This window comes from Sciurus vulgaris (genome assembly GCF_902686455.1).
Source record: "Sciurus vulgaris genome assembly, chromosome: X".
Lineage (NCBI taxonomy): Eukaryota > Metazoa > Chordata > Mammalia > Rodentia > Sciuridae > Sciurus > Sciurus vulgaris.
In genome coordinates this window covers 95,433,696-95,449,538 of record NC_136471.1, presented here as the reverse complement: position 1 = coordinate 95,449,538, position 15,843 = coordinate 95,433,696, and the positions used below count along the sequence as shown (strand labels likewise).

Here is a 15,843-nt window from a genome sequence, read left to right as displayed (position 1 = left end):
CTCAATCTTGAGGGACTAGGATTGCCATGCCATCTGGCTGGTCGTTCATCCCTGGATTGATGTGCACAACTCGAACGCGAGTCAGAAGCTAATTCCTGAACCAGGCAAATTCTGAAATATTTAACAGTCCCCTGTAGGGGAAGGGCTTAGTGTTAGTTCGGGTAAGAATTCCTTTTCCATAACCTCTCCACTGTTTGTTTTTGGTGGGGTTTGTCAAGTGACTTTACGTGATTTCCCCACCTCTCTCTGAATTGATTTCCTCTTAAGACATTACTGATTATTTGTAAAGCGGGCTTTTTTTTAACTGTTGAAAATTTTGTATCCGTTTTGTCAAAAAGAGAAAAGTTAATATAACCTCGGTGCATTGTATCTAAATATCATACACTGTTCACCAAACACCCACTGTGCTGATCCCATTCCAGAAGATTCAAACAAAAAGCAACCTTTCGGTGTTAGAAACTAGAGAATAAAAGAATTTAAGAACAGCTGGATGCAGACAATAAACCTCTCGTGGGTTTGTTTCAGAGGTTACAATGGAAGTGCCACGTCCTGGTGTGTGATCTCACTAACTTCTGACAGAAAACATCCCACTCTGCCTCTTCAGAGGTAAACTTTACACTCAGTATTTGATGTGCGAACCCACGGAGTGAAATTCCCAAAGCCAGGATTCCTTCGAGCAAGAGCAATGGGCTGACACCACTGCGCATGCCCTGAAGCAGTGACCAATAGGAGCACAGTGCGCAGAAGCGGCAACAATTCCCGGAGCTGTGCAGCTTCTGAGAATAATAGGGACCATAATTCGGCCATCGACCAATCGGAGCCTACGACAGCTTGCTGAAGCCAATTGCCTGTTCAAGTACATTGCGAGCTGGTTCAAATTTGAGAAATACAGGGTGAGCGAGGTTAACATGGCAGATGGGAGCGAAGCCGAGGGCTGACCGAAGAGTGAGATCCACCTAAGGCAGGTGGGAGTAGGGAGTACAGGATGGGATCCAGGGACTAACAGGCCGGTCCCAGTGCGGGGACGGAGCAGTTCTTCACTGTATTCCGCACTCCTCCCCCAAACACAAAATGGTATGTTACAAAATGGCTGCTCCTCTGCAGTGGTACGATGCTGGGTGTGCTGTTCCAATTTGAGCTTTCCTCCCCACACCTGGCACAGTTTATTCCCGCCTGTTTAATTCTCATTTCTGTGGTTACACATGGGTTTGGAAGGTGGTAGCTTCACACCTGAGTGTGGTCACCCCTTTGGGCACACAGACTGAGGCAGGAAGAGTTGGTGGATATGGGCAATGTATTTTCGTGCCTGTGCTAGTGCTTTGCTGTACAGGTGGGGGTGTAGGGTGGGAAACACGTGATGTTTGGAACCCTAGGGAGATCGTGTCACATCCCCTAGAGGAGTCTGGCTGGGCCTGACAAAATGAACCTCTGACATGGGCTTTGCAGGAGGGAAAAGTAAAGAAGAGGCAGTGTGAATGTGGTTATGTATTCTGGTCTCTGGCCATTCACCAGTGGTGGTGGGACCTGAAAGTGATGGAGAGGTGTGGGGAGGGGCTTGGGGGTAATGCTAGGTGGAAGGGAAGATAGTTCATGTATCTGTTACTCAACTATTTCATAAAAAAATATACTGCATAATTAATAACGTGGGTCAAGCTCTGTCCTAATCACTTTACATGTATGATCTCATTCAGTTATCACAACGAACTTAACTATTATTATCTTCACTTTGTGGATGAGAGAACTGAGGCACCCAAAGCTTACCAGAAGGTGTACAGCTGAGAAGGGCCAGAGCCAGAGCAGGGCCAGGCTGAAGGGCTCCACTGAGCCACTCTTGTTAAAGATGTCTCTTTTTCTGTATTTGCCCAGTCCTCACCCTTCTCCATCTCCAAAGAGCTCCATTTGTCCATAGACTCTGTGAACAATTTTGATACATATATGGGAGGGGCCTGACCCCTGGGCACTGTTTTTCTTCCCTCTATCCCCAGGCAGGGGGAGTGGAGAGAGGACAGGGAAGCCTTATAGGAAGAGGGTAATAAATCACAGCTAGATACCTAGACTGTGTGATTATCTATGAATTGCATGCAGCGACCTGTGCTAGGTGATGAGGATACTGCAGTGAAAAAACAGAAAAACCTGCCAGCTCTGTGGGTGGGGGTTATCTGGGGGATTCTTAGTAGGTATGTTTTGGTTGTTACCATGACACATAGGTGTGTTTCTGCATTGAATGGACAGCCTGATGCAGGCAGCAGCTCCATACCACCAAGATTTGTAACATCCATGAATGCCACTTAAGGGTAGTAAAAGGTCTTCCAAAACATTTCTTAATGGGAAGCATTGAGTCTTGGGGGTTGGGAAATGATGTTTCCTTAGGTCAAACCTGTCCCCAAGAGACATTCCTTAGTCATGGGTACAGAGAGCCATGAGGAACAGGAAGGTAAGGAGAGAAGAATGATGCAGCCATATAAATATTGCCATTGGGCTTCAGTTTGGTACAAAAGGACAGATGGATACTCCCTACGCCTAGGTCTCTTCCATAGATTCAATCATGTGGTGGGGACTGGAGCATGGAAGACACCCCCAAGTTGTATTAGCTACTCAGGGCTTGACCTACGGTGATGAGGATCTTGTGGGCATGACCTTCCAACATAAAGCAAAATAAGCAAAAGCCTGGGCTGGGGCTGTAGCTAGGTGGTAGAGTACTTGCCTAGCACATGTGAGGGTTTGATCCCTAGCACCGTATAAAAAAATAAATAAAGGTATTGTGTTCATCAACTAAAAACCAAAAATAAAAAAATAAACAAAAGCTTATTTTATTCTCCACTTAGTGACCCCTGGGGTACGGGGAAGGGTAGGTGATAGGGGAGCAACAGATGCATGAAAGTTATTGGGTGTGTCCTGGTTCTTGAGGGTTCCTGGAATTCATTGTACTACTAAAAATTAGATTACAACTTCTGCTTCCAGCTGTGGTGGACTGACTTGCATTAGACCAGAGAAGCTGCATTAAGGTTTCTATGGTTTTTAAGTCTATCTGAAGGCCCAGGAGAGCAAAGTGCTTTTGAAGGCATCACCTCCATAAGTACTGACATCAAGTGTGGAAAAGCAAGAGCTCAGGGGGACCCAGAAAAGTCAAATAAACCAGTTCTAAATTATTAATGCAGGTCAACAGAGTAATCCAGTGATAAAAGCAATATGAAAAATAATACTGAAATGATTAATACATCACTGGAAACCTTATTCTAGTAGGGACTAAAGATAATATTAATATGTTTTATGTTTTTATTTGGAGAAAAACATACATTTTATACCTGTCTGCTACTTATAAATAAGAACAGAAACAAACAACTTTTAAATGTTAATGTAAGAAGCAATCAGGAGGCTGGGGATGTACCTTAGTTGATAGAGTCCTTGCCTTGCAAGCACAAGGCCCTGGGTTCAATCCTCAGCACTGGAAAAAAAAAAAAAAAAAGCAATCAGGAAATGTAGCAGAGGTTTAGCATCCCCTGATGTAGAGTTAAATGGGATAAATCTGGAGGCAGAGAAAGGAGTTAGATAGAGAATGAAAGACACAGAAGACATGATAATTTTATCCTGGTCCCTATTGACACCTAATAGTTTAGAAAACATTTCTCACATAACTGGCCACAGCTCCAGCCACTCATAAGCTGTGTGACTTGAGCAAATTACCTGAACTTCTCTGGGCCTCAGGCTCCCCATCAGGAAAATGGTAATAACAGTCATGTTGGCCCCACTGGGTCATCTGTGAATGTTAAATTAGCTAATACATGTAAGACACTTAGAAAAATCTAAGGAAACACCAAATCAAATTAGACATTATTATTAATCTCTCATTCATTCCTTCAACACATTTGAGTGTCCACTTTGTGCCAGATACTTTATTTTTTAAATTCCAAAATGTTATATTTGATTTAGAACTTGTCAATCTAATCAATCTTAGCAGCTGTATAGATGAGCAAATGACTAAAATAGCCAAGACAGAAAAATTTGGTAATGATGTTGGAGATGGGGTTGTTCAATGTCATGATGAAATGTGGAGGCATCCTGGTTTTTATTAAGACATTTTTCTAAAGTTGCAGTAATTAGGACTATACAGCACTGCTGCAAGGTTAGACAAATTGACCAATGAGTCATGAAAAAAAAAAAAACATTAACAGATAACAATTACACAGAAACTGGAATTACAAAAGAGTCAGTGTTACAGATGAGTGGGGAAAAATAAACCTTTCAGTAATGGCACTGGGACCACCACTTATCCCTAGGGAAAAAATATTATTTTGAGCTGGGCGTGGTGGCACACACCTGTAATCCCAGCAGCTTGGGAGGCTGAGGCAGGAGGATCTAGAGTTCAAAGCCAGCCTCAGCAAAAGCAAGGTACTAAGCAACTTGGTGAGACCTTGTCTCTAAATAAAATACAAAATAGGACTGGGGATGAGGCTCAGTGGTCAAGTGCCCCTGAGTTCAATCCCTGGTACCCTCCAGAAAATTATATTGAATTTCTACTTCATACTTTTCAAAAAATCAGGGCAGACTAAAGACAAACATGAAGAGTAGAACTGTAAATTTTTACAAGGCAGTGAAAAATATCTTCAGACTTTGGGTAGAGAATGATCTTCCTACCCACAAGCCAATTTGTATCCAGCTTTATAAGATACTTTTCAAAAACAGTTACTTCCAGTAGGACATGGGCAACAACCTATAACATTTTATAACTTCCAAACTCCCCTCCCAAAAGGTCATTGTAAAAGTCAATAGATCCTCCTGTTGCTGCACTAAAGAAGAAAAATTTACAGAGGGGGTGGACATGTTACACTAAGCACTTAGCTTTTCAAAGGTCAACTCTGACATGGAGGAAATGAACTAAAAGCTGCAGGATTCTCAGCAGGATGATCCACAAACTAAAAACAGGTATATTGGCTCTTTTGAGTGACACCATCTTTTTTTTTTTAGTAACAATATATTTTATTGTTTGACCAAGCTCTCTTCAGAGTAAGCTAGTTATTACACAATATAAAAACAATAGCCTCCTGTCAAAATGAATTACTCTATTTAGCAAGCCTTACTTGTATAAACAAATTAAATGCCATGTTTAAATGCACTTTATATCCATTTTTACACCTTTATCCTTTCCTACTAGGGTGACTATTCAGTCACAGTTCCCATATAGTATTGGAGTGACACCAGCTTGATATCACAACATACTCTTACCTGACAGTTGATTTCAGGGTTCCAAGGCCACATTGTGACTCCCAATTTAACACAGTCAAGTGTATGCTGGTACACTGGGCAAGAAGAAACAAAACTTTGCTCCCCCAAAACTGTAAGGCTTCTGTGCCAAAGTAGTCACATATGTGAATGTCAGAGAATCTTTCCTGGGAACCAAGAACAATCGTCAAACACCCACCAGGATGGATTTGTGCCAGCTTGGGTGGCTCATGCCTGTAATCCTAGTGACTTGGTGATGGTGAGACAGGAGAAGTCCAAGTTCAGGGCCAGCCTCTGCAATTCAGCTAGACACTTCTTCAAAATAAAAGTATAAAAGGGCTGAGGATGTAGCTCAGAGGCAGAGCGCCCCTGGGTTCAATTCCCAGTATAGGGAGGGCGGGGAGTGAATGCAATGACTTTTTTTTAAATTATTGTTTTAGTTGTCAATGGACCTTTATTTTATTTATATGTGGGGCCGAGAATTGAACCCAGGGTGTCATGCATGCTGGGCAAGCGCTCTACCACTGAGCTACAACCCCAGCCCTGACTTTTAAAATACATATAAATTTTACTTTTAATTATTTTTTTCTTTTTATTTTTTAGTTGGAGATGGACACGATACCTTTTATTTTATATATTTATTTTTTATGTGGGGCTAAAGATCGAACCCAGTGCCTCACAAGTACCAGGCAAGCACTCTACCACTGAGCCACAACCCCAACCCCACTTTTAATTATTTTTGTGGGGCTGGGGATGAAACCCAGGACCTTGCCAAATGCTAGGAAGTGCTCTACCATGGAGCCACACCCCCAACCCATAATGTTTTTTTAATGCCCAAGTAGGACTTGCTCTCATCAACAGATTGGAAGGGGCTCCAGGTCTGGAGGTGTGAGATAACCCAGTGAGGTGGGGGCACCATAAGCTGAGCTGGGAAGGGAAGAGATGGGAGGGAGGTTGGAGCTGCCATACCAGAAGGAGCTTTGAGCCTAGGTTCAGGACAAAGGCTCTGAATCTGCAGGCGTGTGGAGCCAAGAGGTTTCCAGGCAGGCCTGTGGGCCATTCAAGAGATGTGCTGTTTCACTTTCAGTTGCTTGGGAGTGTCAGTCACATCCCAGACCTGCTCAGCTCCCAAAATGCTGTCCTTGTACCTAAGAATTTCATATCCCCAGGTGGTCTACTTCATGGATGGGGAAACTGACCCAGGGAGGCAAGGGACTGAACTGGCATTCACTTGGGGAAACCTGACATTACCTGGAAAATTTAGAGACATGCAAACCCTGAAGCCACTGATGACCCTTGTGTGAGTTTGCATGTCAATGTGGACCATGCAGCATTGCTCACAACAGAAAGAACCAGAAATGCCTCAAAATCTGTTTTTCTTGTTGTTGTTGTTGTTTTCTTTTGTTTTAGAGAATGAATCCAGAGGTACTTTGCCACTGAGCTACATCCCCAGTCCTTTTTATTTTTTATTTTGAAATAGGGTCTCACTCAGGTGCTATGGATGGCCATGAACTTGCAATCCTTCTGCCTCAGCCTCCTGAGTCACTGGAATTAGAGGCATGTGCCACCATGTTTGGTTAAAATCTGTTAACAGGAGTCTGTGGATAAACAGATGGCACATTCACACCATAAAATACCATACAGCAATGACAAGGAACAGCTTCCTCTATAATCAAATATGAATTGTAATATACACAGGAGAGAAGGCATGAACAAAGAGAAAAAAGTGCACCCCACACCCCACTGCCCTGCTTGCAATCTGGGCTCTGTACTTGCTAGCTGGATACTATTGAGAAAACTATTTAACCACTCTGAGTTTCAGTTTCATCATCTGTAAAATGGACATGATAATAGTGTGTATCCCACAGGCTGTTATAAGGATTTCAATGATTCAAAAGACTTCTGATACAAAGGGATCAGAACGGTGCCTGGTACACACATTAAATGCTACATGAGTGTTATGACAAAATTAGAAGAGGTAAGGATATAGCTCAGGGATACAGTATATGCTTAGCATGTGCAAGGCTCTAGGTTCAATCCCTAGCACCAAAAGTAAAAATGTAAAAAAGACAAAAGTACAGTATCAAATGAGGAAAAAGCAATTCTCCAAATATTACATACTTTCAAAAAGTTCAAAAACTAAGTGGGGGGCTGGGATTGTGGCTTAATGGAAAAGCACTTGCCTAGCATAAGTGAGGCACTGGTTTGATCCTTAGCACCAAATATAAATAAATAAAATAAAGGTCCGTTGACAACTAAAAATATTTTTTAAAAAATAAGTGGGCTTGGTGGTACACACCCATGATTCCAGCTACTCAGGAGGCTGAGTCAGAAGAATTGCAAATTGGGGGCCAGCCTGGGCAACTTAGTAAGATCTTGTCTCTAAAAGTGGGGGGGAGGGGGTGGGGTATAGTTCAGTGGTAAAGTATCCTGGGTTCATTCCTCAGTTCTGGGGAAAAACCATTATTTTTAAAGGGTCAGGGCTATAGCTCAGTGGAAAAGTGCTTTCCCAGCATGTGTGAAGTCCTGGGTTCAGTGCCCAGCACTGGAAGAATAAAAAACTTCAATAACTCAACTAGCCAGGCGTGGTGACACATGCCTGTTATCCCAGTGGCTGGGGGTGGGGGCTGAGATAGGAGGATTTCGAGTTCAAAGCCAGCCTCAGCAAAAGCAAGGCACAAAACAACTCAGTGAGACTCTTTCTCTAAATAAAATACAAAATAGGGCTGGAGATGTGGCTCAGTGGCCGAGTACCCCTGAGTTCAATCCCCAATACTAAAGGAAAAAAAAAAAAAAAACAGAACTCAATGAGATGTTGCTTCAGCATTTGTATATTATGCACAAAGTTCCTTTTTGCGTGTGTGGTGCTAGGGATTGAACCTAGAACTTCATACATGCTAGGAAAGCACTCTATGACTGAGCTACACCCCCAATACCTCCTTCCTTTTAGAAAGGGGATGATACACAGAAAGTAATTTGGGAGCTACAGGGAGGCAAGGGAAAGGGTTGGAGAAATGAGTGGGGCTTGCTTATACATTGTTAGCAATGTCCAGGGTCGGGGTAGGGACTCAGAATAGGGATGGGATTACAGGGGCTCACTATATAATTAAAGGAAAAATTGTAATGAAGTAACTCTTCATGATTAGGGCCATTGAGATTTAACCCCAAGCTGACCGGGTGGTCTGGGGAGGAAGGAGGTCACCCTGCCACATGACTACTCTTGACAAATCCAGCCCTGCACAGGTGCTCAGATGGTTCAGCTCTTGCTGCCAGCCAAAGGGAGGTGGGTCTGAGCCAGCCAGAGGAAATGGGCCTTAAGAGATGAAGAGAAGGAGGAGGACCTGAAGTGATCAAAACGATGGGTCTAGTCAGTCAAATGGAGGAGGGCCCAAGCCTGTCCAAGGGAGGAGGAGACCAGGCCCATTGAGGGGCCCTTGGAGGACTTGTTTCCCTTGTGGTTTTTTGCACTTCCTGTTCCCTTGCTCACTGCGGAAGTTCCTCTTCTTACCCTACACCCAGAGCCTAACCGGAGAGGACAAGAGCAGAAGGCACTATGAGTGGGGGTCCTGTGGGGAGCAGGTCTGGGGGCCGAGGGGGACCAACAGCTCAGCAGAACATTCCCTCCACCCTCCTCCAGGACCATGAAAACCAGCGACTCTTTGAGATGCTTGGCCGAAAATGCTGGGTGAGTTGAAGTCCTGGCCCTCCCTTCGACCCTCCCTTCCCTTCTCTTCCTCTCTAGCTCCTCTTCCTCTCCTATGTCCTTCTCTTCCCCATCCTTTCTTGATGCTTCTTTTTCTTACCATACTCCCTCTTCTCCTTTCCCTCTCCTCCATCTCATCTCCTGGGATCCACTCATTCATCCCAGGAAGATATCACTGTCTACTTGCCTTCCCTCTGGCTATAGCTCTTCCTCTGGGCCCATGACAGCCATGGACGAGGATGGACCAGGCCTGGCTCCACAACTCTTTGACTACCCCTGACCAGACTCCACTGACTCCTACTCTCCCCTCCCAGACACTGGCCACTGCAGTTGTTCAGCTGTACCTGGCGCTGCCCCCTGGAGCTGAGCATTGGACCATGGAACACTGTGGGGCTGTGTGCTTCGTGAAGGATAACCCCCAGAAGTCCTACTTTATTCGCCTTTATGGACTTCAGGTGACTCTGTGCCCCACTGGATGTGCAAGCCAGTTCTTAACCTGCAAAACAAGATCTGTGTCCACAGTCTGAATTCTCTGACAGATAGTGAACCCCTGAGCCCCAGAACCAAAGACCTATCCAGATCCTAAACTCAGTTTCCCAGGGATGCATTACCACTGAGCTATATCCCCACCCATTTTTATTTTATTTTGAGACAGGTCTCGATAAGTTGCCCAGGCTGGTCTTCAATTTGTGATCCTCCTGCCTCATTCTCCCAAGTTGCTGGGAGTGGCATGTGCCCCTCAGTTTTGCCTTTCTAAATCTGGGATGACTAACCCTAAGGTCTCCTATCAAGACCTCTAAGCCCAAATATATAATACACTCCTAAGCCTAATCTATTCCACAAACTAAAAAAAAAAAAATGAGCACTATTATTTTATCTGTCACTTGTTCTAAATTCAACATTCTGAATTTTCCTAGGCCTAGAGTTCTAAATTCTCACAGGGCCCTGAACCTCCAATCTAAATTTCTCATAATAGTATTTGATTCTCAGCAGTATCTGAGTAGTCTGAATCCCAACTCTCCATATCTGACACCTAGAACCCCAACTCTGATCCTGAGCTAAAAATCTCCAAATCAGAGCCTGAGGCCCCAAATCAGGACACCACACTCCATGGCTAGATAATAAAGGACTGACACCCAGAGTGTGCCTCAGTGCCAGCTGACTCCCACCCTGCTCCTCTCCAGGCTGGCCGGCTGCTCTGGGAACAGGAACTGTACTCGCAGCTGGTTTACTTCACTCCCACCCCCTTCTTTCACACATTTGCTGGAGACGTAAGTGGCCAACTGATCCTTGGGCATTATTTGGGGTGTGGGGAGAAGATGGGAAAGGTGTGGGGGCCTGTAAGGCCACTGACCCCAATACATGTGCAGGACTGCCAAGTGGGGCTGAACTTTGCAGACGAGGGTGAGGCCTTGGCCTTTCGGACCCTGGTGCAGGAGAAGATACAAAAAAGGAGTCAGAGGCAAAGTGGAGGTGAGGAGGTCTTAGGGGAGGGCAGAGATTGGGAAGAGGTGATTACACAGGTGGGGAGCTAGAAACACCCTTTTCATGGTTCTGACTCCCAATCCACCTGTCTAGCTGCAGACAGACGTCAGCTACCTCCACCACCAGCACCAGCTAATGAAGGTGAGTCCTCCAGTGCAAGTAGGGGTAATAAGGGTCTATCCCAGGAACTCGTGGTAAGGTTGTGACAGCTCTCAATTTATTCCATCTTCCCAGAGAGAAGAGGAGGGCTCCCACCCCTGCCCCCACATCCAGGTGGAGACCAAGGTGGTAAGTGCCAATTCTTTACTGAGTCTCTGGATGGATGGGTGGGCGGGGAGTACATCAATGAGTAGCTGGGTGGTGCATGAAGAGGTGGGTGGATGGATGGATATGTGGATGGATAAGCAGATGCATGGTTGGATGGATTGGTGGCAGACAGATGGCTAAGTGGGGGGAGAAGAGAACGGATGGGAGGTTGAAATATAAATGTATGGATATATAGTCATACATAGATAGGTGAATGGGTATGTAGATAAATGAATGAATACATGGATGACTGAGTGAATGAACAATGAATAAATGACATAATATTCTAGCCAGAGAAGAAAGCAAATGAGTAAATGAATGAGTGAGTGAATGAATAATATATTAAATTAATTAGTCAATGAATCCGGGAATGAATGAGCCAATTCTTAAGTGATAAGCATGAGTGAATGAATGAATGAATGAATGAATGAATGGTTTTCTGGATCCACCCATTTTTCCATAGACCCTACTTAGGTCCCTCACCCACTCCCTCCATGATCATCAAACCCATGTAGCAACTACCCCTACAGTCTTTCCATTTCTTTTCCCTATGCTTTGGCTGGTAGAGAAGTTGGTCAATGGTCCATTCACCCTATTTTTCACCATAGGCCCACCAGCTGGCCCACTGTCCCTGGGGCTGGTGACAGTGGACATCCAGAACCCTGACATCACAAGTTCACGATATCGTGGGCTCCCGGCACCTGGCCCTGGCCCAGCTGATAAGAAACGTTCAGGGAAGAAGAAGATCAGCAAGGCTGATATTGGTGCCCCCAGTGGATTCAAGTGAGAACTTCTGTCACAGGGGCCCACAGATCCCTGGGGGTAGAGAGCATATGAATAGATTGATAGCTGAGTGAATGTAGGATGGGCTGGGTGGGTGAATGGATAGAGAAATAAAGAAGGAAAGAAAGAAAAAGAAAAAGAAAGAAAAGAAAGAAAGAGAAAGGAAGGATGGGAGGGAGGGATAGATGGATAGGTGATTAGATGGATGGGTAGATGGGTTGATGGGAAATGGGTATATAGATGGATGGATGAACAGATGAGTATACAGACAGATTGATATGCAGGCTGACTGGTTCACAGACAAGGTAGATGGAGATCAATAGGCAGACAGATATATAGACAAATGAACACTTTAACAGCTAAGTGAACAGAAGTACATGGTTGAATGAGTAGAAAAATGACTACATGGATAGAAAGATGGGTACATGTTTAGATGGACAAGTGTATGAAAGGACAGGTTGGTGGATAAATGAGTAAACAGACATGTAAGCAGGTGGGTGGGGTGCAGATATATGGACAGGTCAGTGGCCTGATGAATATGAATGAATAGGTGGATATGTGAATGAGTAAACCTATGGTAGAAAGAGGGATGAATGGACAAACTGGCCCCCAAAACTATGTACCCTTCTAATTCCCTAACTCCTGCTCACACTCATTCAGACTCATTTATTCATTCTGGACCCTCCATGTCCCTCTGGGCAGGAGAGGGCAAGGGGGCTTCAGAACTAGGAAGGTAGGGCAGCAGGGATTCACTGGAGTCTTCTTCTTACCTCTTTTAGACATGTCAGCCATGTGGGCTGGGACCCCCAGAATGGATTCGATGTGAGTAACTCCCAAGTCCCCTGCTCCGCACTCAACTTCCACCTACAGTTCCATGAACCACTGCTCAGACCCCACCCCCAGACCCTGCCCTGCCCTCCCCACATCCCTCTCAGATTCCTCCCTGGGATGGACCCAATGCTAATCTGTGCTCCATCCCTCCTCACCTTCTTCATCCACCCTGGCTCTGGCCTTTTTCCATCTGGGCAGGTGAACAACCTAGATCCAGATCTACGGAGCCTCTTCTCCAGGGCAGGAATCAGTGAGGCTCAGCTCACTGATGCAGAGACCTCCAAACTTATTTATGACTTCATTGAGGACCAGGGTGGTCTGGAGGCTGTGAGACAAGAGATGAGACGTCAGGGTGAGCCCTGCCTTTCTATACACCCACTCCTCTCCAGCCCCAACAGTTGATGCCTCAAAGATATACTGAAGTTACTCTATTATGATGGAAACCTCTGTGCTGCATGAAGGGGGAATTGATCTCTTTGGGTACCCATTTTACAGATGAGCAAAACTGAAGCTTGGAAGAAAATGATAATAATCACAGTTATGGGTTATTTTCTGCCCACAGAACCGCTTCCACCACCCCCACCACCATGCCGAGGAGGGAATCAGCCCCCGCGGCCCCCTATGGTGGGGGGTAACAAGGGTCGATCTGGTCCATTGCCCCCTGTACCTTTGGGGGGTGCCCCACCCCCACCAACCCCCAGGGTACCCCCACCCCCAGGCCGAGGGGGCCCACCACCACCACCCCCTCCAACCACTGGACGTTCTGGACCACCACCTCCCCCGCCCCCTGGAATTGGGGGGCCTCCTGCGCCACCCCCACCACCGCCACCCCCACCCCCACCACCCACCTCAGGGGTTGGGCCAGTCCCTCCCCCAACTCCTCCTACTCTGGTGCCTGGCGGGGGGCTGGCCCCTGGTGGGGGTCGAGGGGCACTTTTGGATCAAATCCGGCAAGGAATTCAGCTGAACAAGGTAAGGACTGGCAAGATGGAGAATTGGGGGTCTGGAACTCCAGGTGTTCAGTGCAAGTCAGAATGTTGGGGGAACAAGGCTGGACTGACTGTGGTGCCAAGCGTTTGGGTTGTGTAAGAAGGTTAGGAGGTTGGGAGGGATCCTTGAAGGGGACTGGAATGTGTGGGAGAAGAAATAATGAAAGGAGGGCCAGGGGGAAATGCTCCTCTCACGGGTTTAAGTTCTCTGTACCAACTTTGCTTGCTGCAGACCCCTGGGGCCATAGAGAGCTCAGCACTGCAGCCACCACCTCAGAGCTCAGAGGGGCTCGTGGGTGCCTTGATGCATGTGATGCAGAAAAGAAGCAGAGCTATCCACTCTTCAGGTGAGCCTATTCTACTAGGCCCATGAACCTGGTTCCCAGGGCTAGTATTGGCTGAAAACTCCAGAAGTCACTATCAATAGTGACACTAAGGCTTGGGGGAGTAACTCAGTAGTAGAGTGCTTGCCTAGCACCCTGAGTCCCTGGGTCCCATCCCTAGCACTACAAATATAAAAAATAAAATAAAGTGATACTTGCCCTATTTTTGACGATTCACATGGATCTCCTTTTTGACACTGTTAACATTAAGTCATTCTGTGACAATAATACAATTAGTCTATGTTTGACAATAATATTAGCATTAACCTCATGTATTCAGTACTAGTTAACATTAGCCCACTGTGTAATGATAATGTTATAAAAAACTCCATCTTTTTTTGCAACTCTGGGGATCAAACCCCAGGCCTCATGCATGCTGGGGAAGCACTGTACCACTGAGCTATATCCTCAGCCCAATAACCTTGTCTTTGAAAATAATACTGACATTAACTTCACATATCAACAGATTTCATTAACTCACTATGTGATAATAATATCATAACTAACGCAGTTTTTTTTACAATAATGTCAACATAAATCTCCTAATGAGCCAATGGTATTGTCATTAACTCAATATAGAGAGTAATATTAATTTCAACCTCTATTATGTGGCAATAATATAATGAACTCCAACTCTGACAATAATATTAACATTAATCCCAGAGAGTGTCCACAAGATGAATGTGAATCCATTACATGACACTAGTATAACAAATCTCATTTTTGACAATGATGTTATCATGAACCCCATTATGGGTCAGCAATATCAGCCCCAACCTTGTGCCATGAAACAATAATAATTTATCCCACCTTTGCTAATAACATTTAAGTTTGCCCCCTTATGTGACAGGGAGGGCTGGGGATGAAGCTCAAAGGTGGAGCACTTGCTTAGTATGCAGTTATATAGAGGCTCTGTGCTCAATTCCCTAGTGACAGAGGGATTGCCATTAACCCTTTGTGTGACAATAATATTCTGACTAACCACACTTTTTACAGTACTTATTGATTTCAACTCCAACTAGAACCCAGACCCCTGGCTACAATTCTTATCTTGCCCCAACTCTCCCTCTAGCAGGGGACTTCAGTTCCTCGGGGCAGTCCTCACCTCCTAGGCCCTAGGAACCCCCTAACCCTCCCAGGGCTTTTGAATCGTCCTGTCCATTTGGAGTCCCACTTCACATCTTCTTCTTTCTCCAGACGAAGGAGAGGACCAGGCCGGGGATGAATTTGAAGATGATGAATGGGATGACTGAACTGCCCTCAGAGTTCCTGCAACCCAGTGGCTCCCACTCCACCTGTTCCGTGCCCACCCCTGTAGCCCAGGTCCCTCCACTGTCAGCTTCCTGTCGCCTAGTCTCCAATGCTGTCACCCTTGACGGGTCTCCTCCACACTTGCCCTAGAGACACCTGGGCCCTTTGTTGTTTTTTTTTTTTTTTTAACAAAATTTCTCACTTCTCTTCACTCAAGGATTTTTAAACAAAAATAAAATAATTGTCTTTTTGTCTCTCTAAACCTCAATTTGTTTATATTCCAAATGTGGAAATTTGGGGTCCTCCCTGCCATGCCCCTTTTATTCATTTATCCCATTTTATTTATTTAGCCTAACATGTATATATTCATATTCATTCTTTCATTCATTCCATTATTCCCTCAGTCATTTAGTCTGTATTTTTTTTTACTTTACTTTTCTTTTTTAATATTCTCTTCTTTTTTGAGAGGGAGTCTCGCTATGTTGTCCAGGTTGTTCTGAAAAATGGGCTCAAGTGATCTTCTTGCCTCAGCCTCCAGAACAGCTGGGAATCCTGGCCTAAGCCAAAACTCCTGGTTTTAGACTATATTTCTTTGTTTCCTTCTGCCCTTTCCACAAACATTTACCGCCAGGTACTATTTTAGTGGCTAGAGTGGAATGGATAAATTAGGGGGAAGAGACAGACAAGGAACAAGAAATCAAAATTAAATATAGTTACAGGTCATGATAACTATTATGAAGTGCTGAGGCAGAGGTAAAAGGGAAACGACATTCCAATGGAGCAGTCCTGGAAGCCACTTGAGGTGGTGACAGTTTTGCTGGACCTAAACAGAGAGAAGGGTAGCTCAGGTAAATACTTTTGGGAAAGGCATTACAGGTCCAGAAGAACAGCC

The 15,843-nt window shown here is 45.1% G+C and overlaps 1 protein-coding gene and 1 long non-coding RNA gene across 3 annotated transcripts in view; one reads left to right on the top strand and one right to left on the bottom strand.

Moving 5' to 3' along the window:
• LOC306651374 overlaps window positions 1-15,843 on the bottom strand; it is a 45,210-nt gene that overhangs the window by 16,680 nt on the left and 12,687 nt on the right. For both annotated transcript variants that reach the window (XR_013761138.1, XR_013761139.1), the window contains exon 3: window positions 12,484-12,653. This is a non-coding gene — a long non-coding RNA (uncharacterized lncRNA). The remainder of the gene's footprint in view (window positions 1-12,483; window positions 12,654-15,843) is intronic.
• On the top strand, window positions 8,712-15,129 carry WAS (WASP actin nucleation promoting factor). Its single transcript, XM_079123955.1, has 12 exons — window positions 8,712-8,905; window positions 9,238-9,378; window positions 10,108-10,194; window positions 10,294-10,396; window positions 10,502-10,549; window positions 10,643-10,696; window positions 11,323-11,497; window positions 12,277-12,319; window positions 12,527-12,680; window positions 12,891-13,300; window positions 13,550-13,664; window positions 14,898-15,129. The coding sequence occupies exons 1-12, from the start codon at window positions 8,774-8,776 to the stop codon at window positions 14,951-14,953; spliced, it is 1,518 nt and encodes a 505-aa protein (XP_078980081.1). The 5' UTR covers window positions 8,712-8,773; the 3' UTR covers window positions 14,954-15,129.